At 40.2% G+C, this 20,542-nt stretch overlaps 2 protein-coding genes across 6 annotated transcripts; both read right to left on the bottom strand.

The window, feature by feature from the left end:
- Positions 1-152: 152 nt before the first annotated feature.
- LOC101160003 (mothers against decapentaplegic homolog 5) lies at positions 153-12,350 on the bottom strand. 4 transcript variants are annotated; one of them, XM_011480493.3, is made up of 8 exons: positions 11,661-11,749; positions 8,969-8,972; positions 8,110-8,857; positions 5,385-5,645; positions 3,214-3,321; positions 1,626-1,847; positions 1,244-1,500; positions 153-1,131 (listed from the first exon to the last, which is right to left on the bottom strand). In XM_011480493.3, the coding sequence occupies exons 3-8, from the start codon at positions 8,510-8,512 to the stop codon at positions 988-990; spliced, it is 1,395 nt and encodes a 464-aa protein (XP_011478795.1). In that variant the 5' UTR covers positions 8,513-8,857; positions 8,969-8,972; positions 11,661-11,749; the 3' UTR covers positions 153-987. The 4 variants fall into 4 exon arrangements, with proteins under 4 accessions (XP_011478795.1, XP_011478794.1, XP_004073607.1 ...); XM_011480492.3 differs by lacking the exon at positions 11,661-11,749 and adding an exon at positions 12,077-12,350 and having other exon boundaries at positions 8,110-8,972; XM_004073559.4 differs by having other exon boundaries at positions 8,110-8,972; positions 11,661-11,773.
- A 1,400-nt stretch (positions 12,351-13,750) lies between these two features.
- On the bottom strand, positions 13,751-20,424 carry ap1ar (adaptor related protein complex 1 associated regulatory protein). Of its 2 annotated transcripts, XM_004073560.4 has the most exons (10): positions 20,236-20,424; positions 18,655-18,703; positions 18,544-18,570; positions 18,310-18,335; positions 18,141-18,237; positions 17,887-17,985; positions 16,768-16,850; positions 16,316-16,389; positions 16,086-16,208; positions 13,751-15,505 (listed from the first exon to the last, which is right to left on the bottom strand). In XM_004073560.4, exons 1-10 carry the CDS (start codon positions 20,304-20,306, stop codon positions 15,234-15,236), a joined length of 921 nt encoding a protein of 306 aa, XP_004073608.1. In that variant the 5' UTR covers positions 20,307-20,424; the 3' UTR covers positions 13,751-15,233. The 2 variants fall into 2 exon arrangements, with proteins under 2 accessions (XP_004073608.1, XP_004073609.1); XM_004073561.4 differs by lacking the exon at positions 17,887-17,985.
- Positions 20,425-20,542: the final 118 nt, after the last annotated feature.

The raw sequence follows: 20,542 nt of genomic DNA on the forward strand, positions 1-20,542 counted from the left end.
AATAAATTCAAGTACTTTTCAACTACTTTTGTTTTTTCTCTATAATGTCTGATCGCAATCAAAATGAAAATATTTGATTTGTTGCTTTTTGTGTTTAAATTTCATAAGCATGGAAACAGCATCACACCTGAATGACAGACACATGAGCAATGCCGGTTTCCACAGAACCAGTTTATTTCAATGAGCTCATGAAGCCAACTACTGACATAATGCCTCGGTACCCAAGCCAAAACTGAATATGCCTTCACAAAAATCCATGAGTGCACAATATTGTTAATACAGTGAGTATGGAAAAATACAGCAACTCTAACTTGAACTTGAGAGCACAAACACAATCAATAACTGTAGTGTTCATTCTCTGATTACACAATGACTAATTCTATTGCAATAGATGTAACATTCATAATGTTAGCTTATGGCATGTTAAACTTGTTCAGTGATCTCCCATATCGTTAACTATCGTGTGATGGCATACATTTTTATTTTAAAGGCAGTAGCTCAGTGTTCCTTTCTAGCAGTAGAGACTATAAAATGATGTTATCCGAGTTTTAAAAAGGTAAACAAAAGCGCATCGGTATCTTAACGTTGAAACAATAATTTGTGTTCAACAAAATTCAAATTCAGTCAGACGCAGAGTAGTGAGAGATTGGCCTAATTAAAAACGACACAGATAAAACACGTTTATCAAAAAAAAAGAACTTGAGGCAAAAATGAATATCCGACAACCACAGGCTCAACAGTAGAGACGGAACTCTTCTTTTTTCCAGGTGTTTTCTTGCGCTGGTTTGTTGTTTAAAACAAGTGGATTCTGGCTGCAACTGCTGTTGAATCTCAAGCCAGAGTTCAAAATCCTTTCCCCAAGTAGGTGTAAACAGTTCGTCCACTTGATTTTAAATTACAAATCGTTGAATGGGGAGAAGCAAAACATAAAAAAAGGAAAAGGAAAAACAAAACTTAAGGCCTTTCCAAGCTCCCATGAATCCATCATTAGGACACAGATGAAATAGGGTTGAGGGGTGAACCCATTTGTGTCAGCACTTTATCCAGCCACTGCAGGGGCCCGTTCAAATGCATTTCAATCCAGCAGGGGGTGCTGGTGACATCCTGTCGATGATACTCTGCTCCCCAGCCCTGAGAGGAGGCAGAAGAAAATGCACTTATTTAGTAAAGACAACTATGACCAACAATTTCACTGAATCAAATCTCAGTGCACTTTTTCTTTTTTTTTTAAAGAAGCCTTTACCTTGACAAAGCTCATCCTAATCGTACACATCTTGGTAAGCTCGTAGACCGCCTCGAAACCCTCATTGACCGACTTGGCCAGGAGTTGGGCAAACTGTTGGTTGTTGAAAATGCGAAGGCTGCATCCACTCGGGATCTTACACACGGTGGTGGGATGGAAGTTGTGTTGGAAATTGCAGTTACGACTCTGGACAAAAATGCTGGTGTCGCTCAGGCACTCTGCAAACACCTCCCCAGCCACGTAGTAAAGGTGCACCCCTGTTTAAAAAATAAAAATAAACGGAAAGTGCACCTCTTCACTACAGTCTTAAAGTTGTGCAACAATTGCATGTAGAGTTGTACAGCACAACCACAAACGTATACAGATCAATCAAAAGTTGTACCTTTGCCAATATGCCTGCGAGTGTTCTCAATCGTGGAATTGCGGTTGACGTTTGACAACAGCCCGAGGCAGAAGCGGTTTTTGTTGTTTTCAGGATTGGTGAAGCCATCAACGATGATACTGGATAATGAAGCATGGTAAGCCTCGCCAACACGATTGTTCAGTTCATAGTAGACAATGGAGCACCAGTGACTTGGCTCCTCATATTCCACGGAGTGCAAATCTGGAAACATCAAACCAGGGGCAAATAATAATACGGGGGTAACTCTAAAGCCGTGTTCACACCAAACAGGGCATCCACTTCTAATGTCAAGTTGATTTACAGATGCGATCAGAGGTCATGCCATTCTTGTGGAATGTTTAGTTGAAGAAATTGCGTCAAGTTAACCAACCAAGAACTCAACTTTGGTGGTGACGTGTTGATGACGTCATCAGCGGTTGTAGTCTAAAACTGGCAAACTGAAAGATGTATACCTTCTTAAAAATATGTACATTTTTACTGAACTCAATTGTCGTTAATTCAAGCAAACTCTGGTTACTTTAGTAGATTATCAATTGACTAGTAAATGAATTCTTGTCTGGTTCTTTTCAGCGTGAAAGCAAACTTAAGAGAACCAAAGACCGGAAGCAAACCAAAGCTGCGTTCACACCAAAAGCGATTCGCAGTTTCATACAGACACAATCAAAAGTCTCGCGATGCGTTTTGAGCGTCAGCTGCAGCGCGATTCTCTAGAGACAGCGCGTTTTTTTAACGTTGCTTCTCCCACAATAGCATCAGGTTTATGAACACAATTTTGGACAAGCGTCTAGCAGTGAACTTGACGCACGAATCAGGTTTGGTGTGAACACAGCACTCGCACACAAAAAGCTTCTGGGGTCAAAACACTGACCAAATGAAAACGTAAACACAATTACTTCAACTGTGTAACCCATCTGAAGCTGTAATACTTCAACTTCAAAACAGTTCTAAAAGTGCAGACAGGAGTTTGGAAAAATTTTTAATAATTAATTCAATCCAACGGAGAAACAGGAGGTGTGGAAGACCTGTCCAGTTAATGGATCTTCTACAGTTGTTTTAAATGCAACAGTCATTTCCAGCTCATAAACACTGTAAATCAATAACATAAATACAAACAGTTTATACAATGTTTATAAAGAGCAGTTTAACCACCATAAAGCCGCTGGAAATCTGCTCCAGAGATGGTCGATGTGTTGTTGGGGTTTGAACTCCAGACGAGGCCAAACACCAAATCATTTCTTTTTTTACATTCAGCTTCGTCAAAACCACTGAAAATGTACCTTTAAATCAGGGTTCCTCTTTTCCACATTCTTCTTGAAAACACTCTTCTTAGGCCAAGGCAAACAACTTTCTTAAAACTACTCCTGGTTCTCCTAATTGCTGCAATTTGCTACTGATATGAGCTGAACATTGTTCTACAAATATTTCCAAGAAAAAAAACAAGACCCTAGACCAATATTCTTCCCCTCCAGGTGTGTTTTTCACTCTTTACATTACAGAGAAAAGAAAGATCAAATGTTCAACTGTGGGCAGTGTGTTTGCTGTGATGCTAATTGTGTGCGATTCTCACCTCCTCTACCGATGTTCTGAGACACAAGGCTGCTGCTTGTCTCCATGGACTGGTTTTCCTGGCCCAGTTGCTCATCTGGGGGCATGTAGGCTGGGGGTGGGGTGTCAGCTGGGACATTAGAAGGCAGTTAGCAAGGATGAGACCAGTTGTTGGTGCTGGCAAATGGTTGTAACATAAAACACACAAAATGCACGTGCGCACACACACACACACACACATACACACACACCTCCCTTGACTCAGACAATCATCCCTGGATCTGTGGCCCGGAAACAGAGTCAGATTACACTTATGCCTCGCTTTTGAGCCACATGCTAACCAATTCCCGAAAGGCGCAATCTGAGCGTTTGTAGTCATGACTCCAAGTGAAGTAGAGAACACAGGGAGGAAAACCTCTAATGAGGTTTTAAAGAACAGATAGGGTCGTATAATAACAGCAAAAGTAGCTTTTTAAAGCAATTTCTGTCTTACTGCCAGCAGATAAACTGGATTTGTGGAAGCAGTTTGATATATTGATCTGACTTCCATAGTGCTGGAACCGACCAAAACTATGGACAAGGCAGAACGTAAGCCACACCCACACATTCTAGGTTACACTGAGGCGAACACGCTTGAAACAGGCTTTTCCTCTTTAGACCATTGACTGTATAAAAGAACTGGACTGAGCGACTCCTCCCCCTGGCTTTCCAAACAGGAAGTGCCGGCTGGCTCCAAGAAGCCAAAATCCCATAGACTTCAATTGAGACATAAACAGCTGTTAGTCATATTTGTCAGAATAACCGTTCTTTCTCTGGTACCTTTTTAACATGTTCATGATATTCCTCTATTTTCCCCATAATTTTTCTGTAGTGCAAGTTATTCAAATTATAACTTGGCCAATCATATCCTGTAGTAAGAGGCCATCTGATTGGCCAATTCCAACCTTTGACAGATTTTGTGTAGCTTGCTTTAAAGTGGTAGGGGGTCAGAGTGGTTGCCATAGAAACGTCATCTCCGACCAACTTGGACCATTCACAGGTTGCCGACAACACCTGGCTCCTACATGGCGGTGTTTGTATCGCGGAGAAAAAAAAACGGCGATGGTATCGACTTCATTTCGTTGGAGCCTCCCCTTTGGTTACTTCCAGCTCCAATGAAATCAAGTAAATTCAGTCACTTTTTTTTTTTTACATGGACGTCAAAATTTTGGAGCTAGACGTCATCAGAAAGCAGTGAAAGTCCAAGGCGGTCTGAGCCAACGTTTCTATGGTAACCACTTTTGTCAATCGAGAAGTGGGCTTGTTGGATGTCTACACCCCTGCCACTTGAAAGCCGGCTTCGGGAGAATCTGTCAAACGTTTTAAACATTGGACTTGGGGGCCAGCAGGCACCACCCACTTTTATTGGGCATTTCAAATTTTGAATAACTTGCACTAAAGAAAAAGTATCATTAAAAAAAATTTAGATTAGCAAAAAAAAAAAAGGTAGTTGAGCGAGAATGATCATTCTGACGAATAGAATGACGGAGCAATAGCTATTTATTTCTCAGTAGAAGTCTATGGGTCTCTTAAAGCCATTGGGTACTTCCTGTTTGAAACACAAAGAAGGAGGGGCCACTCAGTCCAGTTTTCATTTACAGGTAATGGTTTGGACTTGTTGAACTAATTAGATTAGCAAGAAGCTAAAACAAAGTTCTGTGACAGAAATTTACAAAAGGGGTTAAAAACCATTTTTAACCCTTGTGCTATCCTAGGCACTTTAACATTGGGAGTTGGGTCATCTAGACCCACTAGACAGTGCGCTGAACTTTTTTCTTCAATGATTTGTGAACTTCAATGGTGTCCATGGATTACAAGAAATCCTCTCCACCTTTGTCATGGTAGGAATAACACGTCAATGGTCATCTTGACCCCATAAGAAAGCACAACGATCCAAGTCTGCTAAAAAAATTTAACGCGGTCCCAGGCTAGTTGCATTGATGATGATTCAACAAAGAAATTCCATTTTTTTCTGGTTCAATTTCCTTCAGTCGAGTGCAAATGACACCTCTTCCTCACATCACACAATCAAAATCATCTCACTTGAGACCAACACTCGTCAGAAGTTTTCTTGTCTACGTTAGAGCGACAGCTGAGTCAAACAATAGCCTGGCAGGTTTCCCAGGGTCAGGAACATGAATGGGTGTGATGTACCTGGGAGTTGGAATGGACTGGAGGGTCCCGAGCTGACAGGGGAGTTTGGGTAAGTACCACAGCTGGCTGGAGAGGGGGGATATGGAGAGTTGGGAGAAATGGAAAAGGAGCCACCCCCGTTGTGCGGCTGTGGAAAGGACTCCGGAAAGGTGGCGTTTAGGGGCATGTGCGGCTCGTTGTGGGTGAGATTGCGAAACTGTGCAAGCAAACTGTGCTGTGGATTGAACTCGCTGTGTCGCGGTACAAGGACAGGAGGCAGCACTGGAAGGTAGAAAGAAAGATAAAGGAGACAAAGACATTTTTATTTGACACATTAAAATCATAAAAATAAAATTAAATGTTAAGAAATTTCCATTATACCAAACAATCGCTAAAAGACCTTTTCTGTTATAAGTAGTTATTAATGGCTAACCCCCTCATAAAACAATCAAACCAATGAAAGATGTATACCCTCTTAAAAATATATACATTTTTTCTGAACTTGATTGTCAAGTCAAGCAAACTCTGGTTAATTTAGTAGATTATAAATTTACTAGCAAATGAATTCCTGTCTGGTTCTTTTTAGCGAGAAAGCAAACTTAAGTTAACCAAAGACCGGAAGCAAACTAAAGCTGCGTTCACAACAAGGGCGAGTCGCGGTTTCATACGGACTCAATAAAAAGTCTTGCGATGAATTTTGAACGTCAGCTGCAGCGCGATTCTCTAGAGACAGCACGTTTTGAACAGGGAGGCGAAAATTCAGCATATTTCCAGAGTTTAAACATCAAAACTTTGGTGAAAACTTTGTTCTGCGTCAACCAATCAGGAACTCAGCTTTGGCCCGTGACATGCTGTTGACGTGATCAGTGGGTGGAGTCCAAAACCAGCATGGAGGAGAAATGTTTGTTCTCCTCCTGAACTTTGTGATATTTTTCTTCTTTGTAGGGCGACGATAATAAAAAGTTCCTCTTATTTTATTTTTATTTTTTCTTTTCTCAGAGTAACGCGGGACAGCAAGTCGTCAGACTGGGTCACAGAGAGACGGAAGCACAGCTGAGAGCGCCGTCATGCAGACACAGCGCCTGCAGTAGATGGTGAACCTCACCGTACTGGCAGAGTCTCTGAATGACCTCATGAACCCATACATGGAGACACGATGAAGAGCTCTTTAAGATAACTGATCTCTCATCATCATCGGTGGCTTCCATGTGGCGATGAGGCTAAAAAGCTTTGACAGCAGCTCATCCCGGCAGTGTCGGGAGCATCAGGTTTATAAACACACTTTTGGACAAGTGTTAAGCAGCTAACTTGATACACATCAAAACAGAGGCGCAGGATGCCCAATAGCCATACGGGGAGCATAAAAGTAGCCTTGCATTATGAACTAGTACATGCACAGCATTGATTCAAAAACTACTGAATCACCAAAAAAAAAAGTCTTTTTGGGGTGCTTTTGCAGAAAAAAAAAAGACGTTTGTTTGGAAGAAAAAAAAAAACTAAGTATAAAGCTAATTGTCCTTTTATAATCTCGATACACTTCCCATCGTTCCATCACAGTGTTTACCTAAGAGGCATTTTAATGTCTTTATGTAATTTGTGCATTTTCAAGTTCTTTCCAGATTTTCCTTAGCAATACAAAGCGGCTTGAATCACTCTTTGGCACTTGAACTATCTGCTTACATTTACACCGTCACTGAAATGCACCAGGTGTTTAAAAAAGAATGAAAAGGTTTGCTTTCTTGGTCATAAACAAGGTTCAGGTGGACTTTCCTACCTGCACACGCAATGCAAACCAAACAAACAGGCCAATAAAAATAAGCATCATAAATTATTAATACAATGTATAACTTTTAACACAATGTTATTTACATTATTTGCAAAGAAATATAAATAGCAATGCATTTTTATAATGGAATATACCATTAACACACCAAAGCATTGAATTTAGACACCCAACATGGGAGAAAAAATGAAGAACAATTTCACAGAGGATTGTCGCTTCCAGTCCCTGAGGCTAATGTAGAAGCTGCAGTCACATGTTTAATTAGCCAACCATAATGTGACTTTGCTGAAAACAATCTAAATGTCTTTCTGAGCTGGATGTAACAAAATCTAACAAAGGAGCCAGTGATACACGAAACCGACAAGTATATTCGCCACCAGAGAAACGCATCTCAAAGCAACAAAAGGGGTCCTCCTTTTTTGTCTCCCAACGTGACGGACGTTAAACTAGGGAGGACGGTTCGTGAACAGAACATGCTGGGAGTTTACTCCGAGGGGTTTATGCATTTACTGAGCCACTTTGATGCCACACCCAATCTGGAGTGCCTGAGGCATATAATCTAATAAGATTCTTAGAGCTAGTGGTATTGATTTTCTGTGAAATGGAGGAGGCGGGTAGAACGGGCCAGTGAGGACAGCCTCCTGACCTTTGTGGATTTGTTTACCGAGCTCTTTGGAACTCGAGGTTCTGAAGGATGTGTGCAGCCCGACATCAGTTAGTGTGCCAATATGAGAATTGCGCTTATGGTTTTAATGCCAAAGATTAAAAAAAAAAAAAAAAAAGAGGAACATTTTTGACATAAAAGGTTCCTTAACATCAACAAACACGAATAACTCAAATGGAAATGTGTGAAATCTGACAAAGTTTTATCGTTTAAAATTTACAAATAAAAAAGCATATTTAAAGCAGTTAAAAGAGCAAAGTGCAAATATTTCAATAAGTATGATATCTACTGATACTTACCAGGGCTTTCCACGCGATTGTAGTGGTACGGATTGATGCAGACCTCCTTCTGTTTGGAGCCAAATGGATACTCGCACCCGTCCAGGGGCTTCAGCTCATGGTGGGACTGAAGGTCCGGCCAGCGCCACACTCGACAGTAGATAACGTGAGGGAGACCTTTCCTGTGAGAAACCTGCAGCCGGCCATCCAGGGATCGTGGAATGGTAACACACTTGCTGGGTTGACCTGGGCAGCTCAGGGCTTTCTCCAGGTCTTCCATGGCGCCCTTCTTCTTTTTCAGCTTTTTCACAAGTGCATCCACAGCCTTTTCTGCCCATTTCTCTTCCTCATCTCCTTGCTTCCACCCAAGCAGCCGTTTGACTGCTGGGCTTGTAAAAGAAAAGAGGCTAGACATGGACGACATGTTGCACAATGTAGTCTAGCCCAAATCAGAGAGCTGCGTGGGGTAAACGGTCACCCTCCGTCCGTCCAAAAGAATTCAAAAAATGATGGTACCCTAAAACCAGTCCAAAGGCTTGATCAATCAAACGAGCAGTGTAAGAAAGCAAATGAGTGGACAGAGATGAGGGTGGAGTGAGAAGACTAGCCTTGTCTGACCAAGGACAGGAAGCAGGGGAGGAATGGGAGTCAGCAAGCAGGACGCAGCTGCTGCTGCTCAGGAAAGGCCCTGCAGCAAGCTGACCGTAGTCGGGTCACCACTACTAACCGAGGGAAAAGTTTCAAACTGCAGGGGCTGACATCAGGACGCCTGTGTCAGAAAAAAAAAAGACAAAGAAAAAGAAAAAAAAGCCTTATAGGAAGACAACCATATTTCCTGTGTGATGTGTTCATCCAACGAAGCTCAGTATGAAGTCACCACCTTTCTGCAAAATGAAAGAGACAGCAGATGTTAGGGAAAAGCAACACAGAAAATATTTGAGATGATTTGGATGCTAAAAAAACAAACTTTTCTTGCTTCGGTTAACTTCATCGGGACTAAGATCAGTGTTTATGAGTTCTGAAATCATGTGACAAGCACTTGTCTTCATCAACAGGTTATTCGAGAAGTCTGCCATCTTCTTTTCTCTATCTTACATCAGTTGTAAGGAAGTTCAGGCATGCTTGCTGAAACATGAATGACTCAACCATCTGAAAGGTGTTGCATTTCAAAGAGTAAACTTTAAGTGAAAATGAAAAGTATCTTATCACCCAAAACTGAGAGCTGCTTACACACTCTCCAGCTATCTTACGGCCTGCCAACCTAACATTGCAGGTGCAACTAAAACGGTGAGAAATGTTGGAGCTATCCAGTCGTACAGTTTTGATCCAGGTTCCAGCTCAAACAAGGAAAACAAAGACGTGCATGTGTAACCGGATCATTTCTGCGTTGTGTTTAAGAAAGTCAAAAGATGTCGGGACACAGCAGCACAACCTCCGTTTATTGCGTATCGGACAATTTTCCAAAAAGAAAATAGAAACCACGGTGTTAGCATCCCGTATTAGCTCCTACGTGAAGGTGAGAGGTAGAGGGAGCACAGGAAATTCTTATACTGAAATAAACAGTTAACATCTACAAAGGTTTTTTGTGTTTTCATAACAGATTCCACATAATAAGAGTATAAGGGACAATAACTAACATAAAACGAGGATTCATATGGCTATCATTACAGGGCACCCACCTCTCCCGCTGGACAATCAAACAAAAAGGAGAGAGGGAAAGCAAGCGCCAAACTTATAAAGAGAGAAAACCAGCGAAGAAGAACACATTAAGGAGCGGCTACACAACCCAACACAGAATACAGGGGGGAAAGAAACTTAGGGACAGATAATATTTTGTGTAATTAAAACTAACAGATCACGTCCTGTACACATGGATCCATTTGTCTCCAAGTGGATGCATCAGAATGGAGCAGAGCAGGGAACTCGCTAAGTGCATCTTCTTTATAAAAATAAGATCTTTTTCAAACAGCATTTTTTGTCTGCTTCTTATTCCTGATTTGAATAAAAAAAAAAAAAGAATATTCAGAAAGGCTATTCCGAGCCTAATTTACTTATTAAATGGCCTCCATGTTAAAAACACCAAAAACAATGTTCAGAGCGCGACTTATTTTGTTCTAAGCGTATGCAGACCAAACAAATGGAGTTCAAACATGTGCAGCCGCAGCTGTGTGGAAGTTTGGAAAAACTAGTGGAGTCAGAAAGGATGTAAGCCGCTTCCTCCTCCATCTCATCTCTGCCTGATTCCTCCCATCAAGACCACAGCTGTCCAGCAGTTCTTATTGCTCATTGTTATACACCCCCCCCCCCCACCCACACAAAAATCAGTAGGAAATCATAGATGGCAGGACGTAAAGCCAAAGACAAAACTGATCACCCAGCTGGTGTTTAAAATTACAACAAAGAACCTTAACACAACTGAATTAACTAGTCTGCTTTAACCAACTAAAAATAGCTCATCAACTCACTGTTGAATTGACCAAACCAACACAATGAAATTAATTTGACCATAAAAATTACATTAAAATCGGGGGCAGTTCACTATTATCTTTTTGTAGACTTATCAAGCAAGATTTTAAAAAAATAAGTCGGTTTTAAACGAGTATGTACGCAACTTGTTTATCTTTCCGACAGTAATAATACGGATTTACACAAATGTGCACAAAACAATAATTTATACTTCCTAACATCCAGAACATCTGTGTTACAAGTTGATCTCTTAACAGATTCAATCTGAAAGGTGTAGAAGTTTACTCGCGTCCTTCAGGGTTTGTTGTCACACTTTGATTTCTCCTACAGAGTCATGATCCGGCGCCAACGACACACAAACGTGTCTTCCTATCCTACACATCAAAATAATAACACGGGTAAACTCACCCTTCCACTAGGAAATCTATTGGAAATTGTTATCAAGAGAAAAGAAGAAGAAGACGACAACATGGAAGAACGGTTCAGTTAGAAGAAAGTACCACCCCACCACCACCCAGACTCCGAAAATTCAATTCTACTGTCTACGCCAAACCACCCAAAAAGAGTTTAAAAGACGTCTAAAATGCGACTCCAAGTGTTTTATTTAATTTATTTATGTGTAACAGCTAACACCACAATACTAGTCAAAAATGTTTGTGTACAGAAAGTTGATCAACAGAGTCTGGAAAGTTTGCTAGGTAGCTAGCTTCTATTTTACAGAATAGCTTGATTAGCTTCAAGTTTGTTAGTTACGAGAACGGCACAACCTGAAATAATATATTACACAAAATACATCGTACTTGAAAACAAATCCCATGAAAGTAATTTCGGAATCAATATAATCAAGTTAAAGACACATTGCTTATTTCGATTGGACTTTTTAAACTTCTAAAAGTGTCGCTAGGCTACACCATGCTAGCTGCTAGCCGAGCCCTCCTCCGGGGGAGACCGGAGCCTGCAGCAAGTCTACCGAGCTGATGATGAAGAACACCAGATTTCACTTTTTTTAACCAACTGTGAGTCATTTTTTAATCAGATAAGTTTTAAGCAAAACTCCGAAAGATGTCACTCTTTTATAATGACAACGTTAAAGGTTTATTCCTTACTTTTTTTGATGAAAGACTGATCTTTTCCGATGCTTCTTTCCTCCTTCTCCCCATGCCATGTCCTCCAAGTCCCAGAGACAAGTAGACTGGAAAGACCTTACGCATATCCCTCCGCCCCACTGACAAACTAGTGCACGTCATGTTGAACACTAAAGGGTTTTCCTGATTACAAAAAAATCTATTACCCGTTTACAAAAGTTACGATTTCATATTTATTTGTATGTTTGAAACTGTGATACGCGTTTTTCACTCCCCACCCCAATATGTTCTGTTAGAAATGCAGGAAAGTGAGAAATATTGAACAAAGGCACTAATTTAGTTTAAATATAAGTAAACATACAGATATTCCAACCATGCTTCATAAATCGAAACTAAAGGCTAAACTATGTAGGGAAAAACACGTTATTTTTGCTTACGTGCTCTGATATTTCGCCGTTTGAAGTAGAAAAAACCCTGCGCCGGTCGTGCTGCGGCTCTGGAACGTCTCACACAAGTTTGCTGGCTCCACTCTGTCTGGAGTGCTGTGGTTTGTTGTATTGTTGTCCTTTGTTGTCAGTTGTTCGAGACAGTCGTCGCGTTGGTAATCCGTTTAACTTGAATTAATCAGACTGGCTGTTATAGTTCCACACCTTTCACTGAGGAAGAAACACTAACTAAGTAAATACTCCTGGTGTAGTACTGAGGATCCTTTTTTCCCGGATGAAGTCTTTGGATTCTGGAATTAATGTAGTGTCACGATTTAGCCACTAGGTGGCAGCCTTCTTCTATGTTTATTTTATTTTATGTTTATTTTGTTTTTTCTATAAAAATATGTTTGATTACATGAGCTTCTGAGGATTTTACCAGGATACATTTCTGTTAAGGTACACATATTAATTATGATAGTTAACAAAAAGGTATATCTTCTTAATTTTCATAAAAGTAACAACCCTTGACTGTTCATTGTTAAACATAGTTAATTCTTGATATTACACAGCCATGCATATGAAAAATTAAAATTAATGTTTTTTTTCTTCATAGATGACTATATACATTTCCCCATGAAAGAAAATTCAACAACACTGGAGAAAAAAGTAGATTTACTGAAATATTCATGCTGAACTTATGTTAAAAAAAAGTATTTTCCTAGTATGTGCATATTTGTTAGTGTTAAACACATTGACTCAAAATTAGATGGTATTTTCTGATAATTAGAGGCTTAAGAGCCCTTTCTTTGTCTCCAAACTCTGTAAAATATTTATTCTAAATGTGTCACGTTTCTTCCAGAAGATTCTGAGAACCTGATGTTGGGAAGTCCGTGTTAAGACAAGACAGACCACAAGGGGGCGCCAAAGTGTCATTAAAATGAGTGGTTCCTGCATTTACCCAGTGAAATTTGTACTCAATTGTTGCGCAACTTTAAAGTTGAGGCACATAAGGAGTACAATTTTCAAGTAATTAATAGTAATCTTTGATAGATGACAGAGTTGTTTTGTGTTACCAAAATAGCCCCCCCCCCCTCTTTTTCGGTGTAACAGGGGGTGCAGTTTATTTTTAAGCCGCGTAAATAGTTTATTTTCTTAAATTAAAATGTGTTTAAACCAGCCTGAATCTTTTTACAAAATAGAAGTGTATGTCTCACTTCTGTCAGCATACAGTTTTGTGAGGGGTGTCTTGCTTTTAAACTTATTTTGAACTGATCTTAAAAGGTCTTCTAGACCTCGTTATGTTAATACAATTTCTCTGAATTAAAAAAGAAACATTTTGTAGGTTTATAAAAATAAAAACTGCCATTTATTTGGATATTTCTTCAATGTTTAGCTCCCCTTTATCTATGTTTTAAAGCATCATGAAAGAAATTGGTTAAAAATCTATAATCACTTTTGACAAACGCTCGCAAATACATATTAGATTATTCATAGATTAAAAAAATTAATCTGATATTGCTTCCTTTATAGTGAGTAATATATCCAATTCTTGTCAACAACAAAGGCTTAATAACCGGTTGAATGGACCCAACATCAGACACATAAAAACAGGCAATAAAATTTAAGACATAGACTTAAGAAGTGCTTCCTAAAAGTAAAGTAGAGAACTTTAAAGCATAGAAGTAAATCAGAGTGTGAACATTTTATTTTTCTTTTTGAGCTCAGCACAACAATTTCAATTTACATTCTGTTTTACAGAATTTACAGTGAAAAGCATAAAATCAGAGCAAAAAAAAAATCATTAAAAAGAAACAAAAATGAAATAAGGAAATGACTCTACAAGCACGCAGACCTCCAACTCCCAAGAGCAACAACCGAAGAAGGTCGTCAGGAATGAAAAGCAGCAGATCTGAAGCTTGATCTTATCGCAGAGAAACATCAGGATGTACAGCTGTTATTGTTTGTCTTCCCAGCTCCTCACAGTCAAATGGTTTGAGTTTAGAATGTAATTTAATACAAAAACTGATATTAATGGATTTATCCTCTGCAGTATGTTCACATTGTTAAAACATTTTCCTCCACTGTCTGTTTATAAGTGACAAAAATCCTCTCCTGGAAGTCTTTTCCTCAAACCTGCTGCTAAACCCAGGCATGCTCAATAGAAATGCGGTTGCTACATCCAAACAAATGAATTCTTAAAATCAATAAGGAAATGTTCTTGTGTGGTGGAGACTCACGCTGATGAACGCTCTGGTGTTTTAAACATGCTCTTGTGGCATTGATATGAAGACAATTCAGCTTAAAATTACATTTCTGAGTGTTTCTTAATGCAGATCGCTGTGAATCAGGAGCAGGCGCGTAAATGCTGTTTGAAAACGAGCCTGTTTGGGACTTAGAACACTGGGCAGGTAAAGGCAACGGTGAGGGGGAAAGGGGGCGGAGTCGCTCCGCTCCAACGGTTCCACCCACAACTCTGAGGCGAATTTCCAATGAACTCCTGCCACTCTGTAACTTTTATACTTTTTAATATTCATTCATCCTAAAAGAAATTAAAGAAAAAACACACAAAAAAACAGCTTTTACCGATTTTCTTCAATAAAAATTAAGTGAAATAATATTTTTTTCATTGATTAGATGATTAAAAAAAAGATAATCACTTCCCCAGATCTATTCCCATTCATTAATAGCATTAAAAACATAATTGTCAGCAATTTAACTGATTCTTCAGTCATATTTTTTTTAATTAATTGGTAAGTCCTATACGGTTTCCGTGGATACCGTTGATGCTTTTACAACATTGGATTTGGTCTCTAGGTGTTGGGAAACTTGACAAATGATCCCGTTTTGTTGGCTCACTCAGCTCCTGAAGTAACTCCACAGTCACTGAGGTTATGCTCTTAAAAAAAAAGGTTAAGGTCAACATTAGTTTCTCGTTGGTGCATTAAATGGTCAGCAGATGCAGCAAATAAAGGCACTGAAAACAAGTTTTTATAAAATTGTCGCTGCTCTGCGTCGCCGTGCAGAGATGGACGACACATTCCGGCAGCATCACAGTTTCATTCCAGACTATGAGGACCTTGTAACGCGCGTGCGTCTGCTCGATGAGGCAACAGAAAGCTGGTGACCTGCAATGTGGCGTGAGAAATGTCTCCTTTGGTGCTGGACACTATCTGTCCTGGACGTCTGAGTGGAGGCTGCAGTCCGACACGGCCTCGGAGGGAGTGTCCAGGACGGGGTTGACAAACCCTTGGAATTCCACGTCTGGATTGTCCTCCGGACGGGAGCTCACAAAGTCGTTCTCCCACTCCAGAGCGTTGGAGTCCTCGGAGGCCGAGGTCGGCCCGCTGTGCGTCGGTTTGCTGCCGGGCCTCAGAGCCGCCCGCAGGATGTCCTCCTCTGTTCGAGACCTCTCCCACGCCGGAAAAGCGCGATTGATTCCTGAAGAAGTGTAAGACGGAGGTCAGGTCTGCTGCTGGAGGAGGTTAAATCACATGGGCAACACTCGAGCTGAAAATGTTTCCGTTTTTCCAGACAGGACAACAAACGATATGACAAAGTTAAAGTCATAAACTTTGTTGCCACACCCAAATGTGAGAAATCGGTCCTTCACCTTTGACCCCTCCCTGAAGAAAAGATGAGCAGCAGCCATCGCCGCATGCTAAACCCAGCAAGTTGGCGCTCAGGGAAGAGCGTTTGGTTTGGAATCAATTCCAAATTCCTTAATGATGAGAGTGGACACCTGACCACTAGGCCATTAGGGCAGCTTGAAACCAACAAAGACACCTGCCTTTTCTTTTTTACTTCTAATGCTAAATAAACGTAGAAAAGCAAAAACAAAACACAACTCAGCCAAATAAATAGCACTGATCATAATAATGCGACTAAAATAAATATCCGATCCCTGATCGGGATACAACATCCAACTCTAATCTGGTTTGACACCGATTTTCCGATCGGGGCGTCCCCAAAATCAAAAATGTTGCGTTTTGCCTGATGGAAAGCGTCCCTAAATGCCCACCTTCCTCGTCCTCCCACTCTAAATCCAGAGAGGTCCCGTCCTCGTTGGTGGAGCGCGTCTTTGTGGTGAAATCCCAGCTGTACTCCGTGTTGGGAGTCACCGTGTTTGTGTCTGATGGAAGTCCTGGAAAACAGAGGAACCAAAGCAAAACTCACCAGCGATTCCTCTAATTGCAACATGAACATTTGCCTTTTGTTTGATTCTTCCCAGAAGCCAGGCTGTGCGCTTACGGTTGCTCCTAAAAGCCTCGGACTGGGCTTTGACGTTCTGGAGGTAGACATCGAAATTCTCCCCGGAGGTTTGTCTGAAACGTAAGAACACAGTTTTTGTTTTTTAGAGCTAATCCAAACCAACAGTATTTAAGAATGTCAAACATGTTCTAAAAAAAACAGAACAGAAAGCTCTTTAAGTGTAAAGGTGTTCAAATCCTTCTATTTAGACCTTTTCACCAGCTGGAACAGAAGTTTGACTTCTGGTTTGAGGCAGTTCAAGAACTTAAAGCCACTGGAACCAGGTCAGTTCACCAACTCACCACTAAGGGATTTGTTATAAAGAAAAATATTCTGTTCCTCTTTTCATCCAATGTAAAACAGCCTAGCCTCAGGAAACAAAGAGACTGTTTCTGTGTGGTTACAGTCTTTCCTTATAGCATTTGTTTGTCTGTGATGTCACGTTTCCTCACTTTTCGGTGGTTCCTTCATGAACACCAACAAACTTTTTTTGCTGGGTTTCACTGCTGGCTCCATCTGCTTTGCCACGCTTCCTCTGTTAAAACAAACAAACATTACAGATTAAGTAAAAGAAATGCCTTCAAAAAAATCTGAAGTCAAATTTCTATGACATTTATGCTAAACGTTTTTTTTTTCAATCCTAATATGTAAGACAGGTTAATGTCGTAATCAGAATTCTTTATTTCAACCCTTTCATATTGCTTTAAAAAGGATTTTTGAACTTTTTTTTTAGTAAGATTTCAAATCAGATTTGAATTATATCCAAGTATTTTAAGTACAAATGAACTTTTAGAACTCTTTTTTTTCAAAGCGTTAACAGTTTCATAAGTATCTAAACGTCTCTTGAAGAATCTGCAATTCCATACTTTTTTTTTTTTTAGTAAGATCAGATGTTTTTCTAATATTTAGCATGAGTTAAACTATAGAAACGTGAATTCAGACACAGCTTTGCCTTTTTGATTTTCACCTACTTATCCTACAGATTACATGATTAAAACAGTTTTTTAAAAGTTTCCCTTGGCGTTTTTTAAGTTTAAGACAATTAAATGTTTCTTTATGGTTCATCATTTCTTGAATTTCAGTATCAGGCACTTGCAGAAATTTTGTCTCGTTTGATTCTGACATGACATCACTGTAACATGCTGTTGTTTTTCATTTTTGGAGTGTTTGAATTGTATAAAATGTCTTGGGTTGTGTTGTATTCTGCCTGGTGGTCTAGGACTCTGCTGAAAAAGAGATCTGGGGATCTCGATGGAACTTTCCTGGAGAAATGATGGATAAATGCATAAAAATAATAGATGTGCTGCACTCAAAAACAACTGACGAGTAAACGAGCCTTAAAGCTGTTAGCTTAAATAGAAAGGGTCAAATGATATCTGAAAAAAACAGCAAAACCAAACAAAAATGAGATTTAAAAACAGAAAATAATAAAGTAGAGGAATGATGTGACAGAAAACAAAATGGCTTGAAGCCCCCCCCCTCCATATACATGACAGTGGGTCAGAGGAGAAGCTGCTTTAGCCGAGCATCAAGGTCAAACTGGCAGAAGGGAGCGCTTAGTGCCGCCTCACCTCCTTCAGTTTTCGCTCACGTGCCAGCCTGGCGGCCTCACGCTGGGCAGCGTTTCTAGCCTCCTCTTCTAGCCTCAACTTCTCCTCTTGTGCCTCTAACTGAGCAGAAATAACAAAAACCAAAATAAACAAAGACAAAACAAGAAAAAACACGACAAAATAACAACACAAAATAAGAAGCAATGCAACAACTTAAAGGCAAGACGAAACAGAAAATGATGGGAGCCGATGATCCGACTCTGTCGGAAACTTACTTCAGCTTGTAGCTTTTGGTCTATCAAGACCTGCTTGTCTGAAATAGCAGCATAACGATGTTCTTGGAGGTTCTTGAGCTCATCTTCACTTATAGGCCTAATAAAAATCAAATCAAGTCTTAAAACATTTCTTTAAACACACTGAATACACTTCAGTCTTAGTTCTTACCTTGGGCATGGCTGTGGACTTTCAGCCTGCAAAACAGAAATCATTGCAACGCGATTTGAGAGCATTTTAAGACATAAATGTATGCTGGAAAGAAATGGTGGAAGAGCTAAAAGAAGTGGAACAATGTTTCATTAATCTGGAGTCCTGCTTGAATGCAGACGCTTTCTAATAAAGCAGCAACAGAGTTTAGAACAAACACATTCCTTAAATATCTCATTAGAAAAGTAGACTTACCTCATCGCTTTCTACCAGATTGTCAAACTGCAAAGATGGAAGAACAAAGTGAGGACAAAAGAGGAAAAAAATAACAGTATCTGAAGAAAGTTTCAATGTTAAGAGTCAGACCTCTATTGTATAATGTTCCCCTGTGGTGCTGCTTCTGAAGTACTTTGACCTGAAGAAAACAGAGCAGATTTCTGCCTGAGCACTACAGACGATCACACGTCTTTGCATTGGACTGAAATGATGGCTTGATCATTTTTTGCTGCCAAAACACAACACGAGTGTTGCCCGCTGGGACGGCACTTGGTCATTTTTATGCTATAGTGAAATAAACCTACCATGTCTCAATCCAGATAGATTGACTATCTAATTTTTAAAAAACATTTTAACGGTAAAGATCGATTCGATTTGATTCCATTCTGCCTCAGCGAGATCGATCTGGTGGGATCATCGGAATAAAAATGAATTCTAGTCACACCCCGGTTTTTAAGTATATAACTGCGTTTTCATGTACAGAGGATGCCGAACCGATGCCGTCATGTTTATATTGACGGATAAAGGCGTCCCAAAATCCCAATGATAGAAAATGTCACGCTTGATTTTATGTTGCAGCATTAGACTGGGTATATTTTATTTTAGAACATGTATGTGGTGTTGTCAAGAGTCAAATAAGTAGTTTTAAGCCTTTTCTACGGTGGCCCAGAAGGGTCACTACACAACACTTTAGATTTCGCAACACAGCACAAAATAACACACTACAATTCGTCACAACACTAAAAAAATTAACTCACAAAACAAAACAATAACTCACAAGACAGCAACTCACAGGACAACACAATAACTCACAACACAAAACTTTAACTCTTTTTTTGTGTTGTGACGAATTAAATTCGTCACAACACAAGTTAGAATTGTACGTTATTTTGTGTTGCAAAATCTAAAGTGTTGTGACCCTTCTAGGCCACCGTACCTTTCCCCCCACAAATTCTGCGTGAAACGACAGCTTTTTATGTAAAAAATAAATAAATAAAATTAACCACAACATGATTTATGAATGTCACTTTGTTATGGAAGTATTTCACAAAATAGTTGTCACTTCTACTGCAAATTATTGGGGATGGGGCACAAACTATGACAGGCTGGATCAGCGGCCTGAGAGAATCTGTGCTTCTAACAACTCTACAATGCCAGAAGGAGAAACAAACCGACCAAAACTGTTCAAGCCCATTCTCCATCTCAGCGGTAAAGCAGAGAAGAAAGAACATCATTGACAGAAATTATTAATTATTAATATCCGGGCTGGTATCTACAACTACTCACTGAAAGAGACAAGAAGGGCTGTTTTGACACTACGAGGCAAAAATATCACATTCACAGAACACTTAGTTTTTGAAGAACTACATGATGGTGTGTTTACGTGTCAGCAGGCAGCTGAGCTGCACTTGACTTGTTGTCCGAGCTGTCAACAATAGCTAGGGTTGGGGTCTCGATTCCAAACTACAGACCGCTACCTACAGTACCTAACTCCTCTGTAACTCCTCTATAACACCCCCAGAAGGCTATACACGCATCCTGTTAGTTTCCCAAGATGGGGTTCTAGCTAACTCTGTGATTGTTCACGCGCGCTGCAATGATCATGTTAGCTAGCTTCCCTAGTAGTTGTTAGCTAGCTTCCCTAGTAGTTGTTAGCTAACACGCACGTACCCGCCTCCTCTCTGGATCCTGCCGGCTTCCCTCCGGTAGAGGCCGACGCAGTAAGCCCAGCAGTTACCCATCGCATTGTCGGGGGTTGATTGTATCAAGCTGCCGAGCTCCTACTCCCCCGGCAGCTGCTGGTGCTCAATAAAGAGGCGACATCTTTCTCCAACAACTTCCTCTTTCAGCAGCTGATGTCAGTCCGGCTCCACAGCGCCCCCTACCGCCCCAACCTCAAGTCTGGAAAACTTTTACTGCACAGTTTTTTTTTCTTCATCACGTTCAAAGGCAATTAATTATCTGAAAAAGTGATTCA

The sequence above is a fragment of the Oryzias latipes genome, chromosome 10, assembly GCF_002234675.1.
Source record: "Oryzias latipes chromosome 10, ASM223467v1".
NCBI lineage: Eukaryota > Metazoa > Chordata > Actinopteri > Beloniformes > Adrianichthyidae > Oryzias > Oryzias latipes.